The sequence below is a fragment of the Opisthocomus hoazin genome, unplaced genomic scaffold, assembly GCF_030867145.1.
Source record: "Opisthocomus hoazin isolate bOpiHoa1 unplaced genomic scaffold, bOpiHoa1.hap1 HAP1_SCAFFOLD_349, whole genome shotgun sequence".
Classification (NCBI taxonomy): domain Eukaryota; kingdom Metazoa; phylum Chordata; class Aves; order Opisthocomiformes; family Opisthocomidae; genus Opisthocomus; species Opisthocomus hoazin.
The window spans coordinates 5,181-30,426 of record NW_027448832.1 but is presented as its reverse complement, the minus strand read 5'-3'; the positions used below and the strand labels follow the sequence as shown (position 1 = coordinate 30,426).

The 25,246-nt window shown below is 70.2% G+C and overlaps 3 protein-coding genes across 7 annotated transcripts; all 3 read left to right on the top strand.

Moving 5' to 3' along the window:
• The first annotated feature begins 3,965 nt into the window (after window positions 1-3,965).
• Window positions 3,966-11,993, top strand: PLPPR2 (phospholipid phosphatase related 2). The gene is given in 13 exon segments (XM_075412033.1): window positions 3,966-4,233; window positions 4,343-4,472; window positions 5,305-5,365; window positions 5,368-5,444; window positions 5,446-5,497; window positions 6,726-6,851; window positions 8,401-8,471; window positions 8,474-8,665; window positions 9,770-9,793; window positions 9,795-9,845; window positions 9,847-9,948; window positions 11,092-11,213; window positions 11,849-11,993. Coding segments are annotated over 11 exon segments (939 nt in total). The 5' UTR covers window positions 3,966-4,233; window positions 4,343-4,406; the 3' UTR covers window positions 11,209-11,213; window positions 11,849-11,993.
• Window positions 11,994-14,962: 2,969 nt separating this feature from the next.
• On the top strand, window positions 14,963-19,919 carry SWSAP1 (SWIM-type zinc finger 7 associated protein 1). Its single transcript, XM_075412039.1, has 2 exons — window positions 14,963-16,497; window positions 17,033-19,919. The coding sequence occupies exons 1-2, from the start codon at window positions 16,270-16,272 to the stop codon at window positions 17,495-17,497; spliced, it is 693 nt and encodes a 230-aa protein (XP_075268154.1). The 5' UTR covers window positions 14,963-16,269; the 3' UTR covers window positions 17,498-19,919.
• Window positions 19,920-22,625: 2,706 nt separating this feature from the next.
• Window positions 22,626-25,038, top strand: LOC142359424 (cAMP-dependent protein kinase catalytic subunit alpha-like). 5 transcript variants are annotated; one of them, XM_075412034.1, is made up of 3 exons: window positions 22,626-23,157; window positions 24,100-24,160; window positions 24,639-25,038. In XM_075412034.1, the coding sequence occupies exons 1-3, from the start codon at window positions 23,075-23,077 to the stop codon at window positions 24,933-24,935; spliced, it is 441 nt and encodes a 146-aa protein (XP_075268149.1). In that variant the 5' UTR covers window positions 22,626-23,074; the 3' UTR covers window positions 24,936-25,038. The 5 variants fall into 5 exon arrangements, with proteins under 5 accessions (XP_075268149.1, XP_075268152.1, XP_075268151.1 ...); XM_075412037.1 differs by having other exon boundaries at window positions 22,671-23,157; window positions 24,694-25,038; XM_075412036.1 differs by lacking the exon at window positions 22,626-23,157 and adding an exon at window positions 23,323-23,953 and having other exon boundaries at window positions 24,697-25,038.
• Window positions 25,039-25,246: the final 208 nt, after the last annotated feature.

Below are 25,246 nucleotides of genomic sequence, written 5' to 3'. Positions count from 1 at the left end.
TCCCCCATGTGAGGCCCCTCGTGCCACAGCCATCGTGCGACGGCCCTTGTGTGAGGCCCCTCGTGAAAAGGCCGGCACGTGAGGCCACTCGCACGACGGCTGTCGTGCGAAGGCCCTCGTGAGGCCCCTCGTGCGAGGCTGTCATGCGAGGCCCCTCATGCCAAGGCTGTTGTGCAAGGCTCCTTGTGTGAGGCCCCTCGTGCAAGGCTGTCACACAAGGCCCCTCGAGCGAGGGCCGTCGTGCGAGGCCCCTCATGTTAGGCTGTCACACAAGGCCCCTCGTGCACGGCCCCTCGTGCGAGGCCCCTCGTGCGAGGTCCCTCGTGCGCAGTCCCCCCGTGTGAGGCCCCTCATGTGAGGCTGTCACACAAGGCCCCTCGTGCGAGGCCCCTCGTGCAAGGCCGTCGTGCGAGGCTGTCACACAAGGCCCCCCGTGTGAGGCCCCTCGTGCGAGGCTGTCACACGAGGCCCCCCGTGCGAGGCCCCTCGTGCGAGGCCCCTCGTGCGAGGCCATCGTGCGAGAGCCCCCTCGTGTGCAGCCCCCCGTGCGAGGCCCCCCGTGCGAGGCTCAGATGAGGCGCTCCTCGGGGGGCAGGCGCAGCGGGGCCGGGGGGGGGGGCGCGGGGCCCCCGCCTGCTCCTCGCGGCTGGGCCGGTACGAGCCCTCGGTGCGGCGCTTCTCGCGCAGGCGCAGGGCGAGGAAGAGGAGCAGCCCCAGGAGGCCGAAGGCCCCCAGCCCCCCCAGCACCACCGTCAGCACCACCGTCCCCACCGCCTGCGGGCAACAGGGAGGGGGTCACGGGGGGGGGGGGGGTCCCTGCACCCCCAAAGATCCCGGGGATCCTCCCAAAGTCCCCCAGTACCCCCCCCCCCAAAGCCCACAGGGACCCCCCCAAGGCCCCTGGGGACCCCCTGAAGCCCCCTCAAATACTTTAGGGACACCCCCAAGTCCTTAGAGACCCCCAAAGTTCCCAGGGACCCCCTCAAAGTCCTTAGGGACCCCCCAAAGCCCCCCAGACACCTTAGGGAACACCCATATCCCATAGGGACCCCCCCCAAGGCCCTCCAGACACCTTAGGGACCCCCCCAAAACTCCTAGGGACCCTCCCCAAAGTCCTTAGGGACCCCCGAAAGCCCCCCAGACACCTTAGGGACCCCCTATATCCCATAGGGACCCCCCCAAGGCCCCCCATCACCTTAGGGAACCCCCCAAAGCCCCCCAGACACATTAGGGACCCCCCATAACCCATAGGGACACCCCAAAGCTCCTACGGACCCCCCCAAAGCCCCCCATCACCTTAGGGACCCCCCCAAGTCCTTAGTGACCCCCAAAGCTCCCAGGGACCCCCCCAAAGTCCTTAGGGACCCCTCAAGGCCCCCCACACACATTAGGGACCCCCCAAAGCCCATAGGGACCCCCTGAAAGCTCCCAGGGATGCCCCCCCAAGGCCCCCCAAACACCTTAGGGACCCCCCCCAAGTCCTTAGAGACCCCCATAGCTCCCAGGGACCCCCCCTTAGCCCACAAGGACCCCTCAATGCCCCTGGGGACCCCCCAAGCCACCCAGAACACCTTGGGGGGACCCCCCAACGCTCCCAGGGACACCCCCCACCTCTCAGGGACCCCCCCAAAGCCCCTGGGGACCCCCTCCAAGTCCTTAAGAACCCCCAAAGATCCCAGGGACCCCCCCAAAGTCCTTAGGGACCCCCCCAAATCTCCCAGGGACACCCTTGGGATGCCCCCAAAGCCCCTGGGGACCCCCCAAAGCTCCCAGGGACAGCCCACGGACCCCCCAAGCCCCCCCCAGAACACTTTGGGGGACCCCTCAAAGACCAAAGGGACCCCCCCAGTGCTCTCGGGGGACACTGTGGGGACCCCCAAAGTCCTCAGGGACCCCCCCAAAGCTCCCAGGGATACCCTGGGGACCCCCTTAAAGCCCCTTGGGGACACACCCGAAGTCCTTAGGGACCCCCCAAACCTGCCAGGGCCACCCTGGGACCCCCCCAAAGCTCCCAGGGACACCCCGGGGACCCCCCAAAGCCCCCCAGAACACCTTGGCTGACCCCCCCAAGCCCACAGGGACCCCCCCTCCCAGTGCTCTCGGGGACACCTTGGGTCCCCCAAAGCTCCTAGGGACCCCCCAAGACCCTAAGGCACACACTGGGGACCCCCCAAAACCCCTGGGGGACCCCCCAAGCTCCCCAGGGCCTCCCCAAATACCCTGAGGCCCCCCCCAAACCTCCCAAGGAGCCCCAGAGACCCCCCCCAACCATCCCAGGAGCCCCCCAACATGGCAGGGGACCCCCCCCCCCAGCCAAGCTGCTCCCCTCCCCCAACACCTCCAGGGCTCCCCCTGAAACCTGGGGGACCCCCATGGACGCCCCCCCCCCCCCTCACCAAGCCGCTGCCGTCGCTGCCACTGGGGGTTGTGCTGTTACTGGTGCCGTTACTGGTCACACTGGGAGAGGCTGGGAGTGAAATGGGGGGGGGGGTCACAGGGGGAACCCAGGTGTCTGGGCCCCCCCCCACCTGTCGACACCCAAGGTTGAGTCACGGCCCCACCCTGTGCCGGCACCCGAAACCGGCGGGGAGGGGACAACTCAGCCCCCCCAAAAAGGGGACCCAGGCGGCCAGGGGCACCCCCATCGCCCCCCGAAGCCCCCCCAAAAGGGGACCCAGGCAGCCAGGGAGACCCCAACCCCCCCCGAAGCCCCCCCAGAAGAGGACCAAGGCAGCCGGGAACACCCCAACCCCCCCCAAACCCCCCCCCAAAAGGGGACCCAGGCGGCCGGGGACACCCCGATCCCCCCCAACTCCCCCCCAAAATGGGACCCAGGTGTCCAGGGAGACCCCAATCCCCCCCAAACCCCCCCAAAAGGGGACCCAGGCGGCCAGGGAGACCCCAGCCCCCCCCGAAACCCCCCCCAAAAAGGGGACCCAGGCGGCCGGGGAGATCCCAACCCCCCCCGAAGCCCCCCCAAAAAGGGGACCCAGGCGGCCGGGGACACCCCGATCCCCCCCAACTCCCCCCCAAAATGGGACCCAGGCGTCCAGGGACACCCTGATCCCCCCCAAACCCCCCCCCAAAAGGGGACCCAGGCGGCCAGGGAGACCCCAGCCCCCCCAGTGGAGGGACCCAGGAGTCCGGGGACACCCCGAGCCCCCCCCCCCCAAAGAGGACCCAGGCGTCCGGCCCCCCCATAACCCCCCCCTCCCCGGTACCTACTCTGGGCCAGGGCCAGGCAGGGCAGGGCCAGGGCCAGGGCGAAGCGGGGGGCACCCGCCATGGCGGGGGGTCGGCGGGGGGGCCCCGGGGCTCCTGCGGCTGCGGGGGACACGGTCAGAGCCCCCCCGAGACCCTCGTAACCCCCCGAGACCCCCCCAAACCCCCCGTAACCTCCCAACCCCCCCCGGGACCCCCCCCGGACTCCCTTGGGACGGCCCCAAACCCCCTCGGGACCCCCCCAGAATCCTCCTGGGATCCCCCCCCCGGCTCCCCCTAACCCCCCCCCAGCCCCCCCCAATCTGCCCCTCCCCCAACAACCCCCTGGGGGGACCCAGGAGTTCCCCCCCCCCCGGGAAGGACCCAGGCGTCCGGGTGGGGGTCAAGGTCCACGGGGGGGGGGGAAGGGAAGGGGGAGGGGTTTGGGGGTGACCCCCCCTCGGCCCCGCCCCCCCCCGATCGCCGGGGTCCCCCCGTTTGGGGGGGGGAGGGGCCGCGCTCACCGCCCCGCTCCGCTCCCGTCGCCTCCGGCCTCTCCCGTCCGCCCCGCCCCGCCCACGTGACCCCGGCCCCGCCCCCCGCACCTGGGCGCCGGGCCCCGCCCCCACACCTGGCGGGCGGTAACGGAGGGGCGGGGCCGAGCGGGGAGGGGCGGGGCAAGCACCTGCTGGAGCCCCGCCCCTCAGGCACCTGCTGCGCCCCGCGCCTCTCGCGCATGCGCACCGCGCCTCGGCCGCCTGGGTCCCCTTTGCGGGGGGGGGGGGGCGGACCCCTGGGACCCCTTTTTTGGTGGGGGGGTCCCCGGACGCCTGGGTCCCGTCCCCCCCCCCCGTTGCCGCAGTGGGAGGGGGGGGGGGCAGCGTGGGGAGGGTCCCGACGGCATCCAATCAGCGGCCGCCGCCCCCTCTTTCCTTCCCAATCCCCCCCCGCAGTATCGCGATGTCTCTGTCGCGACAGAGCTACCGCCTCCCCGCAGTTCCCTCGGCCATGGCGGAGCCGTGAAGGAGGCGGGTGAGGGTCGGGGGAGGGGGGTGTCCCCTTTTTGGGGGGACCCGGGTGTCGGGGGAGGCGGGGATGGGGGCGGGGTGTGGCACTGACCCCCCCATTCCCCCTCCCGCAGCGCGTGCGAGGGACCCCCCCCACCCGAGGGTCCCGGGGTGCCCCCCCCCCCGCCCCCCCCCGCCATGGCGGCCCCGCGGCGGGAGGTGAAGCGCAGCGGCTCCATCGTCCCCTGCTTCCTCTTCGTGGAGGTACGGGGGGGGGGGGGGCACAGCGGGGGGGGACCCCCTGGGACCCCCCCCCGACTCGGGGATCCCCGCGTGGCGTTGGGGAGGGGGGGGCCCCGAACGCCTGGGTTCCCTGCCCAGCATGGGGGGGGGGGGGGTTGAGGGGCCCCCCCCAGCGTCTGGGGGGGGGTCTGGGGGGGCCCAGCGGGTGTCCCCCCCCTCTCAGATGAGGTTTCGGGGGTCCCAATGCCCCCCCCCAGCTGGGGTTTGGGGGGGGGGGGGGGTCCCATCTCTCGTGCCCCCCCCACCAGCTGGGCATCCTGGGGGGCACAGCCCTTGGGTGCTGGGGTTTGGGGGGGTCCAGTGGGTCCCCCCCTCCATACCCCGGGGTGGGGGGGGGCCCAGCGGGTGCGGGGGGGTCCCACCATGCCCCCTCCCACCAGCTGAGCATCCTGGGGGGGGTCCCATCGTGCCCCCCCCCCTCCCCGCTGGGCATCCTGGGGGTCCCAGCATTTGGGGTCCCTATGCTAGGGTTTGGGGGGCCCCAGCAGGTTCCCCCTCCATGCCCGGGATCTGGGGGGGTCCCATCGGGTGCGGGAGGGGTCCCAGCAGTGCCCCCCCCCCAGCTGGGCATCGTGGGGGGGGTCCCACTGTGCCCCCCCCCCCCCAGCTGGGCATCCCGGGGGGGTCTCATCGTGCCTGCCCCCCCCGGGAGCACAGCCCTTGAGGACCCTATGCCTGGGTTTGGGGGGTCCCAGCGGGTTCCCCCTCTATGCCCGGGGTTTGGGGGGGGTCCCAGCGGTTCCCCCCCCCGGCTGGGTGCGGGGGGGGGTCCCACCATGCCCCCCCCCCCCAGCTGGGCATCCTGGGGGGCACGGCGGCCCTGGCCTACCAGCTGGAGTTCACCGACGCCTTCCCGTGCACGACGGGGGGTTCTTCTGCCGGGACCCGGCCTACGGGCGCCCCTACCCGGGCCCCCCCGCCGCCAGCCGCGCCCCCCCCCGCCCTCGTCTACGCCCTCGTCACCGTCGTCCCCGTGCTCACCGTGAGTGGGGGGGCCGGGGGGGGGCTGGGGGTCACGGGGGGGGGGTCCTAAGGGTTCCCTTGGCGGTCCCTAAGGGGGCTGGGGGGGGGCAAAGGGGTCCCTAAGGGGGTGGGGGGGTCCTAAAGGGTCCCCTTGGGGGGTCCCTAAGGGGGCTTGGGGGGGGCTAAGGGGGTTGGGGGGGGGCGAAGGGGTCCCTAAGGGGGCTTGGGGGGGGCTAAGGGGTTCCTTGGCGGCGGGGGTCCTTAAGGGGGCTGGGGGGGGGGGCAAGGAGGTCCTAAAGGGTCCCTTGGGGGGTCCTAAGGGGGCTGAGGGGCGGGCTAAGGGGGGTTGGGGGGGGCAAAGGGGTCCCTAAGGGGGCTGGGGGGGAGGCTAAGGGGTTCCTTGGGGGCGGGGGTCCCTAAGGGGGCTGGGGGGGGAGGCAAAGGGGTCCCTTGGGGTGCTGGGAGGGGTCCTAAGGGGGATGGGGGGGGCTAAGAGGTCCCTAAGGGGGCTGGGGGGGTCCTAAGGGGTTGGGAGGGGGGCAAAGGGGTTCCTAAGGGGTCCCTTGGGGGGTCCTAAGGGGTCGGGGGGGGGGGGGGGGGCAAAGGGGTCTTAAGAGGGTGGGAGGGGTCCTAAGGGGGATAGGGGGGGCTGGGGGGTGCTAAGGGGTCCCTTGGGGGACTTGAGGGGGTCCTAAGGGGGCTGGGGGGGGCAAAGGGGTCACTAAGGGTGGGGGGGGGTGTCCTAAGGGGTCCCTTGGGGGGTCCTAAGGGGGCTGGGGGGGGAGCAAAAGGGTCCCTAAGGGGGGGGGGGGTCCTAAGGTGTTGGGGGGGGCCCAAGGGGTACTAAGGGGGCTGGGGGGTGTCCCTTGGGGGTCCTAAGGGCACTGGGATGGTCCTAAGGGGGCTGCGGGGTCCCAGAGTGTCCCGGGGGGGGTCTGGGGGGGGTCCCCGAGAGGTCTGGCGTGGCCCTGGGGGAATTGGGGGGGGGGGTCAAGGGGTGCAGGGTCTCTCGGGGGGCTGGGGGGGTTGCAGGGTCCCTTGGGGGGGGGGTCCGGAGGGTGTGGGGTCCTGAGGGGGCTGGGGGGGGGGTCCCTCGGGGGGGGTCCCGGGGGGGGTCCCAGAGTGACAGCTCCTGGGGGAGCTGCTGGGGCAGCTGGCGGGTTTCCTTGGGGGGTTTCCCTGGGGGGGGTCCCTGGGGGGTTTCCCTGGGGGGGGTCCCGGGGGGGTCCCGCAGTGACGGCTGTGGCACAGATCATGCTGGGGGAGCTGCTGGGGCGGCTGGGGGGGGTCCCGCGGGGGGGCCGGGACCCCCGCCATCCTGTGGGGAGAGTGCTGCGTGCTGGGGGGGCCCCCTGCGCCGGCTGCTGCGCTTCCTGGGTGAGGGGGGGGACTGTAATGGGGGGCTGGGGGCTATATTGGGGGGGCGAGGGGTGGGAATGGGGGGGTGAGAGGGGAAATGGGGGGCCTGGGGGAGAATGGGGGGAATGGGGGGGCTGGGGGCTGTATTGGGGGGGCTGGGGGGGGAATGGGCGGGCGGAATCGGGCTGGGGGGCAGAATGGGGGGCTGAGGAGGGAAATGGGGGGCTGGGGGCTATAAGGGGGGGCTGGAGGAAGGAATGGGGGGGCTGTGGTGGTAGTGGGGGGCTGGGGGCAGAATGGGGGAGCTGGGGGCTATATTGGGGGGCTGTAGGGGGGAATGGGGGGCTGGGGGCTATATTGGGGGGGCTGGGGGGGGAAATGAGAGGCTGGGGGTGGGAATGGGGGGCAGAATGGGGGGCTGGGGGGGAATGGGGGGCGGAATCGGGGGCTGAGGGGCAGAATGGGGGCCTGGGGGCTATATTGGGGGGGGCTGAGGTGGAATGGGGGGCTCTAATGGGGGCCTGGAGGGGGAATGGGGGGCCCAGGGGGTAAATGAGGGGCCGGGGGGGGGCAAATGGGGGGGCTCTGGGGGTCAGTGGGGCAGCTGGGGGGGCAGATCGGGGCGGGGGGGGCAATGGGGGGCAGAGGAGGGAGCCGGGGCAGGAAGGGGGGGTAGCGCCCCCACTTTGCCCCCCCCCAATTTGCCCCTTTGCCTCCCCTTTTACCCCCCTCCCCCAATTTGCCCCCCACCTCCCCAATCCCCCCATTTTCTGCCCCCCCTCCCCCAATTTGCCCCCTGCCTCCCCAAATTTGCCCCCTTGACCGCCTAAATCCCCCTTTTTTTGCCCTCCTGCCCCCTCAATTTGCCCCTGGCCCCCCGATTTGCCCCCTTGACCCCACAATTCCCCCCCAATCCCCTCTTTTTTGCCCCCCTGCCCCCCCCAATTTGCACCCTTGACCCCCCAATCCCCCCTTTTCTGGCCCTCATCCCCCAATTTGCTCCCTGACCTCCCAAATGCCCCCTTTTTTGCCCCCTGCCCCCCCCAATTTGCCCCCTTGACCTGCAATCCCCCCCTTTTCTGGCCCTCGTCCCCCAATTTGCCCCCTGTCCCCCCCCAATTTGCCCCCTGGCTCCCCCAATTTGCCCCCTCACCTCCCCAAATGCCCCCTTTTTTGCCCTCTGCCCCCCCAATTTGCCCCCCTTGACCCCCAATCCCCCCCCTTTTCTGGCCCTCGTCCCCCAATTTGCCCCCTGTGCCCCCCCCATTTGCCCCCTTGACCCCCAATTTGCCCCCTCACCTCCCAAACGCGCCCTTTTTTGCCCCCTGCCCCCCCAATTTGCCCCCTTGACCCGCAATCCCCCCCCTTTTCTGGCCCTCGTCCCCCAATTTTCCCCCCTGTCCCCCCCCAATTTGCCCCCTGGCTCCCCCAATTTGCCCCCTCACCCTCCCAAATGCCCCCTTTTTTGCCCCCTGCCCCCCCAATTTGCCCCCTTGACCCCCAATCCCCCCCCTTTTCTGGCCCCCATCCCCCAATTGCCCCCTGCCCCCCCCAATTTGCCCCCCAGGGGTGTTCTCCTTCGGGCTGCTGGCCACCGCCATCTTCGCCAACGCGGGGCAGGTGGTGACGGGGGGCCCCGGCCCCCCCACTTTCTGGCCGTCTGTCGCCCCAACTACAGCGCCCTGGGCTGCGCCCCCCCCGCTGCGCCCCCCCGCTTCGTCCCCCCAGGGGGGGCCCCTTGTGCCGGGGACCCCCCCCTGGTCGCGGCCGCCCGAAGGGCCTTTCCCTGCAAGGAGGCCGCGCTGGGGGCCTACGCAGGGGCCTACGCCGGGGTGGGGATCCGGGGGGGCTGGGGAAATTGGGGGGGCTTTGGGGGGCTTGGGGGGGGGAATGGGAGGGGGGACGGGCAAATTGGGGGGGCTTTGGGGGGAGTTGGGGGGGGAATGGGAGGGGGGACGGGCAAATTGGGGGGGCTTTGGGGGGAGTTGGGGGGCGGGGGGGAAAATGGGAGGGGGGACGGGCAAATTGGGGGGGCTGTGGGGGGAGTTGGGGGGAATGTGGGGGAGATGGGTAAATTGGGGGGGGCTGGGGGGAGTTGGGGGGCTGTGGGGGGGAATATGGGGGAGATGGGCAAAATGGGGGGCTGAGGGGGAGTTGGGCTTTGGGGGGAGATTTGGGGGGCTATGGGGATGATGGGCAAATTGGGGGGGACTGGGGGGGCTTGGAGGGGAGATGGGGAAATTTGGGGGGCTTTGGGGGGGAATATGGGGAGACAGGCAAATTGGGGGGGCTATGGGGGGAGTTGGGGGGCTGTGGGGGGATTTGGGGGGGAGTCATGGAGGTTTTGGTGTGCTCAGGGGGGCATTATGGGGGCTCGGGGGGTCGAGGGTGGTTTTGGGGGGTCCTGGGGGGCTCAGGTGGTGCTTGGGGGGGCTCTGGGGGGTTTTGGGGGGGCTCAGGGGCTGCTCGAGGGGGACATGGGGGGCCTCAGGGTTGCTCGGGGGGGTTCTGGGGACTTTGGGGGGGGTTCTGGGGGGGTTTGGGGTGCTCAGGGGGTGCTTGGGGGGTTATGGGGGCTCGGGGGGGTTTTGGGGGGCCTTAGGGGGTGCTTGGGGGGGGTCTCACGGGCTTTGGGGGGGGGTCCCAGGGGGGTTTGGGGTGCTCAGGGGGGGTTATAGGGGCTCGGGGGGGGAATTGGGGGTTCAGGGGGGGTTTGGGGGGCCCTGGGCATGTTTGAGGGGCTTGGGGGGTCCCGGGGGGCTTTGGGGGGCTGGGGGGGTTTGAGGGGCTCAGGGCTCGGGTCCCGGGGGGTTTGGGGGGCCCTGGGGGGCTTTGAGGGGCTGGGGGGGTTTGAGGGGCTCGAGGGGTGGGTTTTGGGGGGTGGGGGGGGGTTGAGGGGCTCTGGGGGTCCCGGGGGTGACGCTGCCCCCCCCCAGCTGTACGTGACGCTGGCCTGGCGGGGGGGGGGGCTCGCGGCTGGCCAAGCCGGCGGCGGTTTTGGGGTTCGCGGCCCCCCCCGTTCCTGCTGGGCGCCCTGCGCGTGGCCGAGCACCGCAACCACTGGGCCGACGTCCTGGCCGGCTTCCTCACCGGCACCGCCATTGCCACCTTCCTGGTGAGCCCCCCAAAAACCCCGGGGGGGACCCCAAAACCCCCCAGGGGACCCCCAAACTCCCCCCGGGACCCCCAAACCCGCGGGGGACCCACAGGCCCGCCGGGACCCCAGCAGCACCCCCCCAGGGAGGCCTCAGCTCCCGGGGCTCCCCCAGACCCCCACTGGGACCCCAAACTCTCCCCCCCCGGGACCCCAAACCCCCCCGGGGACCCCCAAATCTGGGAGGGGGGACCCACAGTCCCCCTGGGACCCCAGCAACAGCCCCCCAGGAGGCCTGAGCTCCCAGGGCTCCCCCAAACCCCCACTGGGACCCCTAAACCCCCACAGGACCCAAACAGCCACCGGGGGGGACCCCCAAACCCCCCCCCGGGACCCCCGAACCCCCCCGGGCCCCCCGAACCTGGAGGGGGGGACCCAGAGTCCCCCCAGGACTTCAGCACCACCTCCCCGGGAGGCCTCAGCTCCTGGGGCTCCCCCACACCCCCCCCGGCACCCCCAAAACCCCACTGGGACCCCAAATTCTCCCCCCTGGGACCCCCAAACCGGGTGGGGACCCCCAAACCCCCCCGGGGACCCCCAAATCCGGGAGGAGGGACCCACAGTCTCTCTGAGACCCCAGCAACACCCCCCGGGAGGCCTCAGCTCCCAAGGCTCCCCCAGACCCCCACTGGGACCCCCAAAACCCCACTGGGGCCCCAAATTCCCCCCCCCGGGACCTCCAAACCGGGGGGGACACCCCCAAACCCGAGGGGGACCCACAGTCCCCCTGGGACCCCAGCAACACCCCCCGGGGAGGCCTCAGCCCCTCCCGGGGCTCCCCAACATCCCAAAACTTGCCCCACCCCCCCCCCCCCCGACCCCCAAATGCCCTGTGAGACCCCAAATTCCCCCCCCCCCGGACCGCAACACCCTGTCTGGGACCCCCAAAACATTCCTGGGACCCCCCCCAAAATATCCCCAGGACCCCCCAACTCCTTGGGGTCCCCCAAAATCTCTCTGTGCCATCCCCCAACACCTTAGGACCCCCCCCAAACCTTCCTGGGACCCCCCAAACTCCCTGCAGGACCCCCAAACCCCCCACAGGACCCCCTAGCCCCCCCCGGGTCCCCCCCCCCCCCAAATCTTGCCCTGCCCCCCCCCCAGGTGACCTGCGTGGTGGGGAACTTCCAGAGCACAGGGGGGTCGGGGAGGGGGGGGCCCCTCAAGAGCCCCCCCCTGAGCTGCCCCAGCCCCAGGCCCCCCTCGAGGAGATCAGCGTGACCCAGGTGAGGGGGGGGAGCACCCCAAAAACGGGAGGAGGGGGGTGCTGAGACCCCTGGGGGGGGGGGCACTGAGGGGGTCCTGAGCCCCGTGGGGGTGTTGGGGTGGAGCCCAAAGCCGGGGGGTGGCACTGGGGGTGGGGGATGAACCTCATGGGGGTATCTGGGGGGGGGCACCCCAACACCACGGGGGGTCTTGGGGGGACCCTGAGCCCCGGCGGAGGCACTGGGGGGGGTCCTGAGCCCTGGGGGGCCACTATGAGTGGGGTCCTGAGCCCCTTTGGGGGTACCCTGACCCCGGGGGGCGGACTGGAGGGGTCCTGAGCCCTATGGGGGGGTTACAGGGGGTTCCTGAGCCACTTTGGGGGGACCCTGACTCCATGGGGGGGGGCACTGGGGGGGTCCTGAGCCCTATGGGGGGGTTACAGGGGGTTCCTGAGCCACTTTGGGGGACCCTGACTCCATGGGGGGGGCACTGGGGGGGTCCTGAGCCCTATGGGGGGGGGTGTGGGGGGGGTCCTGAGCCCCTTTGGGGGGACCTTGATGTCATGGGGGGGTCCTGAGCCGCGGGGGGGGGGTCCCCGCTGTTTCGGGGTGCTGGGGGGGCGCAGGGCAGCCTGTACCCCCCGTGCCCCCCCCAGGCGCGCCGTGCCGATCTCCCGGCTGTCACCTGAGCGTCCCCCCCCCGGGGGGCCCGGACACTGCGGGAGGGGGGGCAGCTGTCACCCCCCTCCCCTGCACCAGCGTCACGAGTTGGGGGGGGGCACGGGAGAGCCCACGCGGGGGGGGGAGGGGCTGGGGGGGGAGGGGCACACACCGTGATGGGGGGGGGCACTTACAGGGGGAATAAAGTGGCTGCCTGGGAGGACCCCGTGTCTGTATGGGGGGGGCTATAGGGGACGGGGGGCTGGGGGGGGCTGCAGGTGCGGGGGGGGGCACAGGGGCTCTTAGGGTGCCTATAGGGGCGTCTGTAGGGCTGGGGAGGGGGCATCTGTAGGGCTGGGGAGGGGGCTTCTGTGGAGCTGGGGGTGCCTATAGGGGCTGGGGGTGTCTACAGGGCTGGGGAGGGGGCATCTGTGGGGCTGGGGGGGGTCTACAGGGCTGGGGAGGGGGGGTGTCTATAGGAGGTGTGGGGTGTCCATAGGGCTGGGGGGCTGTCTATAGGGGCCGAGAGGTGTCCATAGGGCTGGGGGTCCCCATAGGGGCTGATGGGTGTCTATAGGGGTGGGGGGTGCCCATAGCGTCTGGGGGTATCTATAGCCCCCACCCCTATAGACACCCATCAGCCCCTATGGGTGTCTATAGGGGGCTGATCATAGGGCACGCCCCTATGATGGGTGTCCAGAGGGGCTGGGAGTGTCCATAGGGCCTGGGGGCTGCCCATAGGGCTGAGAGTATCTATAGGGGCTGATGGGTGTCCATAGGGTCTGGGGGCTGTCCATAGGGTCTGGGGGTCTCTACAGGGCCTGGTGGGTGCCCATAGGAGCTGGGGGTGTTTATAGGGGCTGATGGGTGCCCACAGGGGCTGGGGATGCCCATAGGGGCTGATGGGTGTCTATAGGGACGGGGGGTGTCTATAGGGGCAGGGGGTGCCCATAGGGGCTGATGGGTGTCTGGGGGCTGCCCATAGGGGCTGGGGGTCTCTATAGGGGCTGATGGGTGGTCCAGAGGGGCTGGGAGTGTCCATAGGGTCTGGGGGCTGCCCATAGGGCTGAGAGTATCTATAGGGGCTGATGGGTGTCTATAGGGTCTGGGGGCTGCCTATAGGGTCTGGGGGTCTCTATAGAGGCTGATGGGTGTCCACAGGGTCTGGGGACTCCCCATAGGGGCTGCTGGGCGCCCATAGGGGCAGCGGGTGTCTGTAGGGTCTGGGGGGTGCCCATAGGGGTTGGGGCTGTCCATAGGGGCTGGGGGTGCCCATAGGGCCTGAAGGGTGCCCACAGGGGCAGGGGGTGCCCATAGGACTCAGGGTATCTATAGAGGCTGGGGGTGCCCATAAGGCTGGGGGTGCCCATAGGGGCTGTAGGATGTCCATAGGGTTTGGGGGCTGCCCATAGGGGCTGGGGGTCTCTATAGGGGCAGATGGGTGCCCATAGGACCTGGGGGCTGCCCATGGGGATGATGGGTGTCCATAGGGGCTGGGGGTCTCTATAGGGGCTGAATGTGTGTCCATAGGGCTGATGGGTGCCCATAGGACCTGGGGGCTGCCCATAGGGGCTGATGGGTGTCTATAGGGTCTGGGGGGTGTCCATAGGGGCAGGGGGTGCCCATAGGGCCCAGGGGTGTCTACAGGGGCTGATGGGTGCCCATAGGTTCTGGGGGTGCCCATAGTGTCTATAGGGGCAGGGGCTGCCCATAGGGGCTGATGGGTGTCCATAGGGGCTGGGGGTGCCCAGGGGGTCTGGGGGTGTCAGCCCATAGGGAGGGAAGGGCGTGGCCACGCCCACCCCCCCCCCGCAGGGCGCCTGTGGGGGGTGGTGGGAGGGGTCGGCAGGGCGGGGCCAGCTATGGGCGTGGCAAAGGTATTCCCCCGGTCCCCACCCCCCGGACTGCGGCGGGGCGGGGCCAGGCCAAGGGGGCGTGGCTTGGCAGGGCGGGGCGTGTCGGGCGGGGCGTGTCTCACCCCCCAGCTCCGCCCCCCTTCCCGGACTGCGGCGGGGCGGGCGGCGGCTCCGGCGGCGGCGGTGAGTGCCGGGGGGGGGGGGGGGGGGGGGCAGCTATAGGCGGGGGTGGGGGGATCCCTATAGCCCGGGGTGGGGGGGTTTCTATGGCCGGGGCTGCGGGGGGGGGCCTATGGCCGGGGGGGCTGTAGGGGAGGCCCCGCGGCCGGGCCGTGAGGCTGCAGCGGGCCGTGCGGGGCCCCCCGCCCTAGAGCCGAGCCCCTGGGCCTGGGCAGCCCCTATGGAGCCCCCATAGAGCCCCCACGGAGCCCCTATGGAGCCCCCCCGGAGCCCCTATGGAGTCCCCGTGGAGGGCGGGGCCGGGGAGGGGGGGAACTGTCCGCGGTGCTGAAAGGGGCGGGGCAGACCCGGACGCCGGGGTCCCCCCCCCGAATGCCTGGGTCCCCCCGAATGTCTGGGTTCCCCCCCCCGAATGCCTGGGGACCCCCCAACATCTCGGTCCCCCCTCGGACGCCGGGGTCCCCCCCAGACACCTGAGGGTCCGCCCTCCCCCCGGTTGCTTGGGTGTTCCCCCCTCCCAAATTCCTGGACCCCCCCCGAACGCCTGGGGACCCCCTCAATTTGCTGGGTCCCCCCCCCCGAATGCCTGGGTCACCCCCCGAATGTCGGGGTCCCCCCCCTCCGAATGCCGAGACCCCTGAATGCTTGGAGCCCCCAAATGCATGGGACACCTCCCGCGAATGCTGGGGTTCCCCCCTGAATGCCTGCCCCCCCCCCCCCAGAACGCCTGGGTCCCTCCCCCTGGATGCTTGGGTCCCCCCAAACGCCTGGGTCCCCACAAATTCCTGGGTACCCCCCCCCGAATGCCTGGAACCCCTGAATGCTTGCACTCCCCCCCTCCACTCGTAGGTCCCCCCCAAATGCTTGCGTCCGCCCCCCCCGCACGCTGGAGTGCCCTCAAATGTCTGGGTACCTCCCCCCGGATGCCTGGATCCCCCCCCAAATGCCTGGATCCCCCCCCAAATGCTTGGACCCCCCGAATGCTTGGAGCCCCCAAATGCTTGGAGCCCCCCCCCCACCCCTAGGCCCCCCCCGAACGCCTGAGTCCCCCCGCAAATGCCTGGGGTCCCTCCCCCCGGCCGCCTGGGTCCCCCCTGAATGCCTGGATTCGCCCCCCCAAACACTTGGACCCCTGAATGCTTGGAGCCCTTGAATGCTTGGAGCCCCCCCCACACCCAGGTCTCCCCAAACGCCTTGGTCTCTACCCCTGGATGCCTGGGTGCCCCTAAATGCCTGGGTCCCCCCCCGAATGCTTGGACCCCTCTCCCGAGTGCTTGGACCCTCCCACCACACCCAGGTCCCCCCCAAACACCTGGGTCCCCCCCCGCATGCCAGAGTCCCCCTCCCCAAATGCCTCGTTTCCCCCTGGATACCGGGGTGTCCCCCCAACCGGATGCCTGGGCCCCCCCCCCCAAAACGCCTGGGTCCCCCCCCCCGGCTCGCTGGCCCCCTGCGCCCTTCGGCCACGGGTATTCTCGGGCGGATAATACGGACGCGCTGTTATTGCTTGAGAATACGCGTAGCCGAGGGGAGGCCTCGGCCCTCGCGAGCCCTCGTGCAACCCCCGTGAGCCCTCGTGAGCCCCCGTGCACCCCGGGCCCCACGGCCTCGTGCATCCTGGTGAGGCCTCACGTGACCCTCACGTGCCCTCGTGCATCCCCGTGCAACCCCCGTGCATCCTCATGCAACCCACGTGACCCTCGTGCACCCTCACGTGACCCTCGTGCGTGCCCCGGGGCGTGCACGAGAGCGTGGGAGGGGGTGCGCACGTGGGGTCCGCATCTGCGCGCGCGCATCACACCCCCCCTTCTCATCCCCCCCCCACCTTTCCCCGCCCGCCGTCGCCTGGCAACGCGTTGCCTGGCAGCGCGGGGGTGATTGACAGCCGCCGCCCCGCCTAGCCACGCCCCCCCGGCCACTGCCTTCCCACTGGCCGGGCGGGGCGTAAAGGGGCGGGGCGCTGAATCTCATTAGGCATTAGTACGCGGGTCGGCGCTGGATTGGCGGCCCGAGAGACCAATAGGGACCGAGGGAGGGCGGGGCCGTGGGGAGGGCGTTGCGCCGCGCCCCCGGTTGCCTGAGGCGCGCGAGAGCCAGCAGTGGCGGGCGGGAGCGGCGCTGAGGGAAGCTCCCTCCCGATTGGCTGAGATGCTCCCCGGCCACGGTGGGCGGGAGCCGGGCTGAGGGAAACTCCCTCCCGATTGGCTGAGGTGCTCACCGGCCGCGGTGGGCGGGAGCGGGGCTGAGGGAAGCTCCCTGCCGACTGGCTGAGGTGCTCGCCGGCCGCAGTGGGCGGGAGCGGGGCTGAGGGAAGCTCCCCCACGATTGGCTGGCGCGAGGAGCAGGGACGCTCACCCGATTGGCTGCCATCCGGGAGCGCGATGGCGGCGGCGCTGGAGCGGGCGCTGGGCTCGGTGTCGGCGGGGGAGGAGGCGGCGGCGGTGCCGGTGCTGGTGCTGGGCCCGGCGGGCTCGGGCCGGACGGCGCTGCTGCTGCGGGCGGCGCTGGCCGGCGGCGGCTCCGGGCCCCGCGCGCTCTTCCTGGCGCCCAGCGCCCTCCCGGCGCTCCCGGGCGGCGACAACGGTGGGAACGACCCGCGCGCGCTGCAGGTGAGGGGGCGCGAGGGCGCGCCGCGTGGGGCGGGGCCGGCGGCGAGGGGGCGGGGCCGTGCATGAGGCAGGGCGTGCTTGCAGTGGGCGGGGCTCTGCATGTGAGCGGTGTTTGCTGGAGAGGGCGGGTCGCTTATGGGCGGGGCTTGCTGCCCGTCGGGCGTGAGGGGGCGGGGCTCTAGGGGAGGAGCCTTTCCGCCGGGAGGGTGGAGCGTGTGGTGAATGGGGGCGTGTCCTGCGGCAGGAGGCGGGGCTCTGCGTGTGGCATGGGCGGAGCGTGTGGTGCGAGCGCGGAGCCAATGGGTGGGGTGGGCGGGGCCCGCGTCGGGGGCAGGGCTTTGTCTGCGCATGCAGGGCTGCTTGCAGTGGTACCGTGCGAGGGCGGGGCCTGCTGCAGGAGGGCGTGGCTCCGCATGTGGGCGTGGCCAACCGGGCTGCCGGGTGGGTGTTGTGTGCGTGCTGCGGGCGCGGTGTGCGTGCTGGGGGCGCGGCCTGCCGCCGAGGGGCGTGGCCTAACCGCCGTGCCCCCCCCCAGCGGCTGGAGCTCCGGTACCCCCAGAGTCCGGCGGCGCTGGCCCGGGAGCTGGCGGCGGTGGCGGCCCGGCCCCGGCCCCCCGGGCTGCTGCTGCTGGATGGGCTGGAGCGGTACGCCGGGGGGGCCCCGGGGCCGGCCGCCCGCTTGGCCGCGCTGCTGCTGGAGGCCGCCCGCTCCCCCGGCCCCCCCCGCCCCCCTGCCCAGGTCCTGGCCTCGCTGCGCCTGCCCCCCCCCGGCCCCCAGCTCCTGCCCGTCCTGCGCCGCTACTTCCCGGCCGAGTGCCGCCTGAGGCCTGGCCCCGGGACCGCGCTCCGAGCCTGCCTCGCCCGCCCCGGGGCCCCCCCGCGCCGCTGGACGCTCCGCTTCGGCCCCCGGGGGCGGCTCGGCGTGGCCCCCGCCGGCGGGGACAGCGACGGGGACGAGGACTCTGATCCCGACAGGGCTGGCGGCGGGGGCTGGGGCTGAGCTCGGTCCCCCCCGCCCCCCGGAGCCCACCTGCGGCCCCCGATAAGGCCTTATCGCCGCGGCCGGGCCGGGCGTGCCCCCCCGCACCCCCCCCACGCCCCCGGGAGGGACCGAGGTGGCCGGCGGAGCCCAGCGCGGCTTTATTGTAAGAAACAGCGATTAAAAAGCCCGAAAGCGAAGGAAACTCCGTGGGGGGGGGTGCGCACGTGGGGTCCGCATCTGTGCGCGCGCATCACCCCCCCGCTTTTTCTCACCCCTCCACCTTTCCCCTCCCGTAGCCCGGCAACCGCCCGCCGTCGCCTGGCAACGCGTTGCCTGGCAGCGCCGGGGTGATTGACAGCCGCCGCCCCGCCTGGCCACGCCTCCCCGGCCACCGCCTTCCCACTGGCCGTGGCGTACAGGGGTGGGGCCTGAATCTCATTAGGCATTAGTACGCGGGTCGGCGCTGGATTGGCGGCCCGAGAGACCAATAGCGACCGAGGGAGGGCGGGGCCGTGGGGAGGGCGTTTCGCCGCGTCCCCGGTTGGCTGAGGCGCGCGAGAGCCAGCAGCGGCCGAGGGAGTGGCGCTGAGGGAATCTCCCTCCCGATTGGCTGAGATGCTCCCCGGCCGCGGTGGGCGGGAGGGCGCTGAGGGAAGCTCCCTCCCGATTGGCTGAGATGCTCACCGACCGCGATGGGCGGGAGTGGGTTGAGGGAAGCTCCCTCCCGATTGGCTGAGATGCTCGCCGGCCGCGGTAGGCGGGGGGGCGCTGAGGAAATCTCCCTCCCGATTGGCTGAGGTGCTCGCCGGCCGCGGTGGGCGGGAGCGGGGCTCAGGGGCATGTGGGCGTGGCTAGCCAGGCTGCCGGGTGGGTGTTGTGTGCGTGCTGGGGGCGCGGCCTGCCGCCGAGGGGCGTGGCCTAACCGCCGTGCCCCCCCCCCCCCCCCCCTCAGCGGCTGGAACTCCGGGACCCCCCGAGTCCGGCGGCGCTGGCCCGGGAGCTGGCGGCGGTGGCGGCCCGGCCCCGGCCCCCCGGGCTGCTGCTGCTGGACGGGCTGGAGCGGTACGCGGGGGGGGCCCGGGGCCGGCCGCCCGCCTGGCCTCGCTGCTGCTGGAGGCCGCCCGCTCCCCCGGCGCCCCCGCCCAGGTCCTGGTGTAACCAAGGTGACGGACTCAGCTGCCCACAGCCATGAACAGTGCTGCTGTGTCCCTGGCACAGCCCGACCCACCCGGACATCAGGGCTGGGAGCAGAGGGTCTCGTCTCTAGGGAGCCGTTAATGTTAAACAATAGCAGTGAAGGGGATTTTTAACAGAAATCGCATTATAGTTCCTGTTTATTGTGTGAATGAGCTGAAGCAGAGGGTCTTGCATCTCCATCCAAAGGGGTCAGTTTAAATTAAAACTAGGCGTCGCCTAGAACCGGTGAAGACGACCTTGCCGCAGGGACAAGAGCCAGAACAGGACTGAGCTTGCGCAGAAACCAAGGTCAATCAGCGAACACCGTGATGAGGATGGGCCTTCATCTGGGGACCCCAACGACCACCACTAGGAGGCCCTGCGCAAGCGCGGCTGGGAGGAGTCTGTGGAAATGGCTTCTTGGAACGGATTTTAATATGAAAAGGATAAGTTATGTAACCTACTGAATATGTCTATTTTTGATCTATATAAACTGCACGGAAAAGGTGCGGGGTGCGCGCGCTGGGTGGAATTCTGCCCCGTGCATCCCGCGCTGCCGTAAGGAATGCCGCCTGTTAACACCGCGGGGCGGGACCAGGTTTCATTCCCGGATTTTCGGGGACAGTTTCTGGCACCCAGCTGGGACCCCGCTTGTGAAAAAATTAAAAAAATGAACCAAACGTTAAAAAAAACAAATAAGTAAAATTTGTCAAGAAATATCGTTTAAATAGCCACAAACTTTACCATTAGCACTTCTAAAAATCAAAATTCAACCAAAATCTAAAAACAGTACAAGTCCACACAAAATAAATAAAAATGCCTCAAATTGGGGCAGTGCCAATGGTACTCGTCACTCCTAAAAATCCCGCTGCGTGGGAAGCCAAAGGCTGCTCAAGAAAAATACAATGCATCAGCACCCGGAGGATTTCACTTTCCTTCTGACCCCGTCGGTCTCGTCGACCGAGCGTGTTTTTTCTTCCCTTTTACATTCAGAGGAATCCTGGATGAGCTGCACGTGGACGGACGCCTTGGCTTACGCTAACCTCGAGTGCGTCCACGGAATTTCATCCCTCATTCTAGCTGTAACAGTATTTCTACTTAGAATTAACGAGTTTAGCAACTGTCCTCATGTGTGACAACAGAGAATTGCAAATACATGAATCGGAACATTCGATGCACAGATGCACCCCTGGCAGTTCACGAAACCTCTCTACCTGTCGCACCAATAAAACTGCGCTGTTCAGCAGCCGCTTGGCCCAGTTTCTCGCCGAACGCGACCAAACGCGGCCGTGCCGGCTCATGAGCGCGACGGGACGGAAGCTGCAGACCGCTCCGAGTGTACCCAGCATCGGGGCAGTTTAACAGACATGTTCAACGGGCTGGACTGCGAGTGGCAAACTGGAGATCACTCAGAATTTAAAGCTGGCCGCACCCAGCCTCTCACTCCGGTGACGAGCGTTAGGAGGCAACGGGGTTTATTTTCTGCCAAATTAACGCGACAGTCCCCACATCCACACACCTCCTGCCTGTCCCCATGTCCCCAAGCCTCCTATACGTCCCCACGTCCCCTATGTCCCCCTGTCCCCTACACCTCCTGCCTGTCCCCATGTCCCCAAGCCTCCTATGCATCCCCACATCCCCTATATGTCCCCATGTCCCCTACACCTCCTGCCTGTCCCCACGTCCCCAAGCCTCCTATACGTCCCCACGTCCCCTATGTCCCCCTGTCCCCTACACCTCCTGCCTGTCCCCATGTCCCCAAGTCCCCTATTCGTCCCCACATCCCCTATGTCCCCCTGTCCCCTACACCTCCTGCCTGTCCCCATGTCCCAAGCCTCCTATTCGTCCCCACGTCCCCTATATGTCCCCACATCCACACACCTCCTGCCTGTCCCCATGTCCCCAAGCCTCCTATACGTCCCCACATCCCCTATATGTCCCCCTGTCCCCTACACCTCCTGCCTGTCCCCATGTCCCCAAGCCTCCTATACGTCCCCACATCCCCTATATGTCCCCCTGTCCCCTACACCTCCTGCCTGTCCCCATGTCCCCAAGCCTCCTATGCATCCCCACATCCCCTATATGTCCCCATGTCCCCTACACCTCCTGCCTGTCCCCATGTCCCCAAGCCTCCTATACGTCCCCACATCCCCTATATGTCCCCATGTCCCCTACACCTCCTGCCTGTCCCCATGTCCCCAAGCCTCCTATACGTCCCCACGTCCCCTATGTCCCCCTGTCCCCTACACCTCCTGCCTGTCCCCATGTCCCCAAGCCTCCTATTCGTCCCCACGTCCCCTATATGTCCCCACATCCACATACCTCCTGCCTGTCCCCATGTCCCCAAGCCTCCTATACGTCCCCACATCCCCATGTCCCCCTGTCCCCTACACCTCCTGCCTGTCCCCATGTCCCCAAGCCTCCTATTCGTCCCCTACACATCCCCACACCTCCTACGTGTCCCCTACCCGTCCCCATCCCCCTGCCCCATCCCCTCCCCGGCCCCCCGCGGCCCCCCCACCTCTGGGCCATGATCTTGAAGGCGTCGGGCAGGTAGCACTGCACGTTCTCCATCTGGAAGGGGTCGGCGTCGCAGATCTTGTCGTCGGTGCGCCCGTAGTTGGCGTTCTCCACCATCACCACGTCGCTGCCCGGGCACCGCAGCTCGATGGGGTACCCCTCGCACGCCAGCTCCCGCCGCACCAGCCCGAAGGGCAGCCCGGCCCGGCTCAGCCCTGCGGAGTGCACGCCTGGGTGCCCGCACGCCCCGGTGTCCCGACCGCGGCCCCCCCGCCACCCGTGCCTGGGTCCCCTCTTTCAGGGGCCCCCCTGCCCTGGGTGCCAAGGGCCCCAGCCCCCCCCAGCTGCCTGGGACAGCTGCTTCGGGGTCCCATATGCCCGCGAGGCCTGGGGCCCCCCCACCCCAGATACCTGGGACCCCCCAGTCCCAGACCCCTGGGTCCCCCTTGTTTCAGGGTGCCCCCCCCTTCCCCGATGGCCTGGCTTCCCTACACCCTGGACACCTGGGTCCCCCACCTCAGGGTCCCCCTGTTTCGGGGACCCCCTTTACCCCACTCGCCTGGGGCCCCTGTTTCAGGGTCCCCTATGCCCGGGAGGCCTGGGGCCCCCCACCCCAGACCCCTGGGACCCCCCCTGTCGCAGGGTGCCCCCCCCTTCCCCGATGGCCTGGCTCCCCTACGCCCTGGACACTTGGGTGCCCCGCCTTCAGGGTCCCTCTGTTTCGGGGACCTCCCCAGCTCCCTGCGCACACGTGGACGGGGCTCCTGCCAATTGCACAGCCCCCCCCCCCCCCCCCCGGTACCTGCGGGGGCGCGCGGGCCCGGGGGGGCAGCTCCATGAGGCGCGCGGCGCGAGCCCCCCCCCTTCCTCCCCCCCCCCCCCCGCGGCGGCAGCGCCCCGCGGTGCCCGCCCGCCGGCTCCACCGCCTCTGAGGGAGCGGCGCGCGCAGCCGGCCGCTGGGGGCGCACGGCACCACAGAGCGGGACGATGGCGGAAGAGCGCAGGGAGCGGGTAATGCGGGGGGGGGGCGTCTGAGGGAGCGGGACGGTGCGAGCCCTGAGCTGAGGGGCTGGGAACCGGGAGAGCCCCGAGAGGGAACTGAGCTGAGGGAGCAGGAATGGCGTGGGAAGCACGTCCTGCTAATAACTGTCCTTAGCACCAGTGCTGGTTAGCATATGTTAATAGGGTGGGGTAATTAAGCAGCAGGCCGCTGATGAGCTCGTTAATTGGAAGTGGGGTAGGGTTAATTACCGGGCGCTGCCTGCGCATGAGGCAGCGCGTGCCCGTAGCCCGCCCGCGAGGCTGCGGCGATCCCGCAGGGCGCATGCGCACCCCGGATCAGGGCGGGGGTGGGCGGGTCCTGTCTCTTCGTCCTGCCCTCCCTTCCTATTGGCGGGGGCAGGGGGAGGGCGGGACGTGGGGGCGGGCTGGGGAGCCCCGCCCACTTCCCGAGCCAGGTCCCGGCCTTGCAGCGCGGTCCAGGCCCGCCCCCCGGGGCTACCGGGTGCCCAAGGGGGGCTACGGATCCGAGGATCCCCCCCGCCCCGCGGGTGACAGCCTCCTCCCGGGGCTACCGGGACACCCTCACGGCGTTACTGGGCGCCTCTTGCGGCTACCGGGCACCCCCCGGCCGCTGCCCCGCCTGGCCCCGCCTCCGCTGCCAATCTATCCCCGAAGCTCCTCCGACCGCCTGCCAATGTCCTCTGCCCCCGCCCATCTCGCCGCTTGACCACGCCCTCTTATCTTGGCCTCGCCCACAGCCCTGCTTGTTTCCCGCCCCAGCCGAGGCTCCGCCCCCTCCGCAGCCTCCGGCTTCTATTTCTATTTTTATCCAGGCACAGGCAATGAACGGCAAGCGACGGCGGGCCGAGCGCCGGAGGGGGACGGCTTCCCCGGCCAATGGAGCCGCGGCGGAGCCCAATGGCGACGGGCGGGGCGGGCGGCAGAGTCGCGCCGACCAATGGGACTCCAGCAGCCGAGAGGTGAGACCAATGCGCGGCGGGGGGCGGGGCGGGAGACACTCGGAGGGGGCTATTGTGGAGTGGGGGGGTATGGGGGGGTAAGGGGACACGGGGAGGGTGTTGGGGGCCCTTGGGAAGGACATTTGGGGTGTTATTAGGGAATTGGGGGGGGCACTGGTGAGTATTGGGGTACCGGGGCGGACATCGGGACCCCAGCCCGGTTCGGGGAGGGGAGGGGTTGGAGCCCCGGGCGGCCGCCAAGGGGACGATGGCCCCCGGGGGAGTGGAGTGGGGCTGGGACCCCCCCTTCCAGCTGTGGGTGCAGGTGCTGCTGTGGGGGCTGTTGCTGGGGCGGCTCCTCCGCTATGGGGGGCGCCGTGAGTGGGGGAGACCTCCCCGGGAACCGCGTGGGCCAGGGGGACCCCGAAAGGAGGGTCGGCGGGGACTCCTCCAGGGTCAGCCCTGACTGGGGGGGGGCAAAGGGGTCCCCCCGCCAACCCCTGGGGTGTTTGGGGGGGACACCCGAGTTGGGGCTCCCCTGGGGGCGGGAGTGCTTGTTCCAGACGCCTGGGTCCTGCGGGCGCTCAGCTCCTCCCGGCCTCAGTTTCCCGGTTGAAAGGGGGGGTGCTTGCCCCCCCCCATAGTGCGGGTACTGGGAGGTTCAGGCCATGCTGAGAGGGGCAGGGGGCCGATCCCAGCGTGGGGCCACGTGTCCCCCTGGGGACAGAGTCTGTGTCCCCCACCTCTGTGCCCCCCCCCGCCGGGGTCATCGCCCGGCAGCAGCTCCCCGACGCCTGGGTCCCCAGCATGGAGGACGGTGAGGGGGGCGAGGGGGGAACACAGCACCCGGACACCTGGGTCCCTCGGTGAGGGGTGGGCTGGGCCTGCTGGGGGGTTTTAGGGGGGTCTTTGGGTGTGGAGGGCCTGGTGCTGACACTCCCCGTCCTGTCCTCCCCCCCCCAGTGAATCAGGGTTGGCCCAAGCGGAGGAAGATTTTCGGAGGAGATGGGAGAACCCAGCCCAGGTATGTGCCCCCCCACCACCCCATGTCCCCCCCGTCCCCTCCTGGCATCCCCTGTGTCCCCACCACGAAGGAGCAGGGGGGTCCCGTGCCCCCTCCTGTGTGGCTGGGGGTGTCCCTTGTACCCTCGGGGGGGGCCATGTCCCCTCCTGGGGGAACGAGGGGGTGTCCTTGGTACCTTGGGTGCTCCCAGTCCCTTTCCATCACACAGGGTCCTTGAGGGGGTCCTGGTGCCCTGCCTGAGTTTGGGAACCCCACTGGGGGTCCCCTGGCCCCTTGGGGTGTCCCCTGTCCCTTCCTGTCAGTCAGAGTCCCCTTGGGGGGGGTCCCACGTCCCCTCCCACACTCAGGTCCCTTCGGGGGGGTTCCACATCCCCTTTGGGGCATCCCCTGTCCCCCTCCCATCACTCGGGGTCCCTTGGGGGGCTCTCACGTCCCCCAGGCGGGTCCGGGAGGCCCTACGTGCCCCTCTGGACCCCAGGGGGATGACACTGCCAGCCGGGGGGGCGGTGACACCGCCGTGTCCCCCTCCCCAGAAGACGGCCAGCCTGGAGCAGTTCGAGCGCATCCGCACGCTGGGGATGGGCTCCTTCGGGCGCGTCGTGCTGGTGCGGCACAGGGACACGGGTCACCACTGCGCATGGAGATCCTGGGTAAGCAGCAGGTGACAGCGACGGGGACATCCCCGGGGAGGGGCGGCAGTGGCACCCGGACACCCCCTGGCAGTGGCGGCCGTGGGGGGAAACTGGTGTCCCCAGGGTGGGGGGAGACGTGTTGATGTCGCTGGTCTTGAGAAGACCTTGGTGTCCCCAGCATGGGGGGACATTGGTGTCCCCAGAGCGGGGGGGCTCATGTTGATGTTATTGGGCTTGAGGGGACCTTGGTGGTCCCCAGCATGGGGGGGGCATTGGTGTCATCAGGTGTGGGGAGACTGTGGTGTCCCCAGCGCGGGGGACATTGGTGGTGTCAGATGTGGGGGGACTGGTGTCCCCAAGGTGGGGGGGGGGGCACATGTTGGTGTCGTTGATCTCGAGGGTACATTGGTGTCCCCAGAATGAAGGCACAGATGTTGATGTCATGGGTCTTGAG

Excerpts from the sequence above, each read along its gene's own strand:
- SWSAP1 (XM_075412039.1), top strand. The coding sequence starts at position 16,270 with ATGGCGGCGGCGCTGGAGCGGGCGCTGGGCTCGGTGTCGGCGGGGGAG. Across the intron at positions 16,498-17,032 it reads ACGACCCGCGCGCGCTGCAG|CGGCTGGAGCTCCGGTACCC; the intron begins GTGAGGGGGCGC and ends GCCCCCCCCCAG.
- LOC142359424 (XM_075412034.1), top strand. The coding sequence starts at position 23,075 with ATGGAGCCGCGGCGGAGCCCAATGGCGACGGGCGGGGCGGGCGGCAGA. Across the intron at positions 23,158-24,099 it reads GGGACTCCAGCAGCCGAGAG|TGAATCAGGGTTGGCCCAAG; the intron begins GTGAGACCAATG and ends TCCCCCCCCCAG. Across the intron at positions 24,161-24,638 it reads GATGGGAGAACCCAGCCCAG|GGGGATGACACTGCCAGCCG; the intron begins GTATGTGCCCCC and ends TCTGGACCCCAG.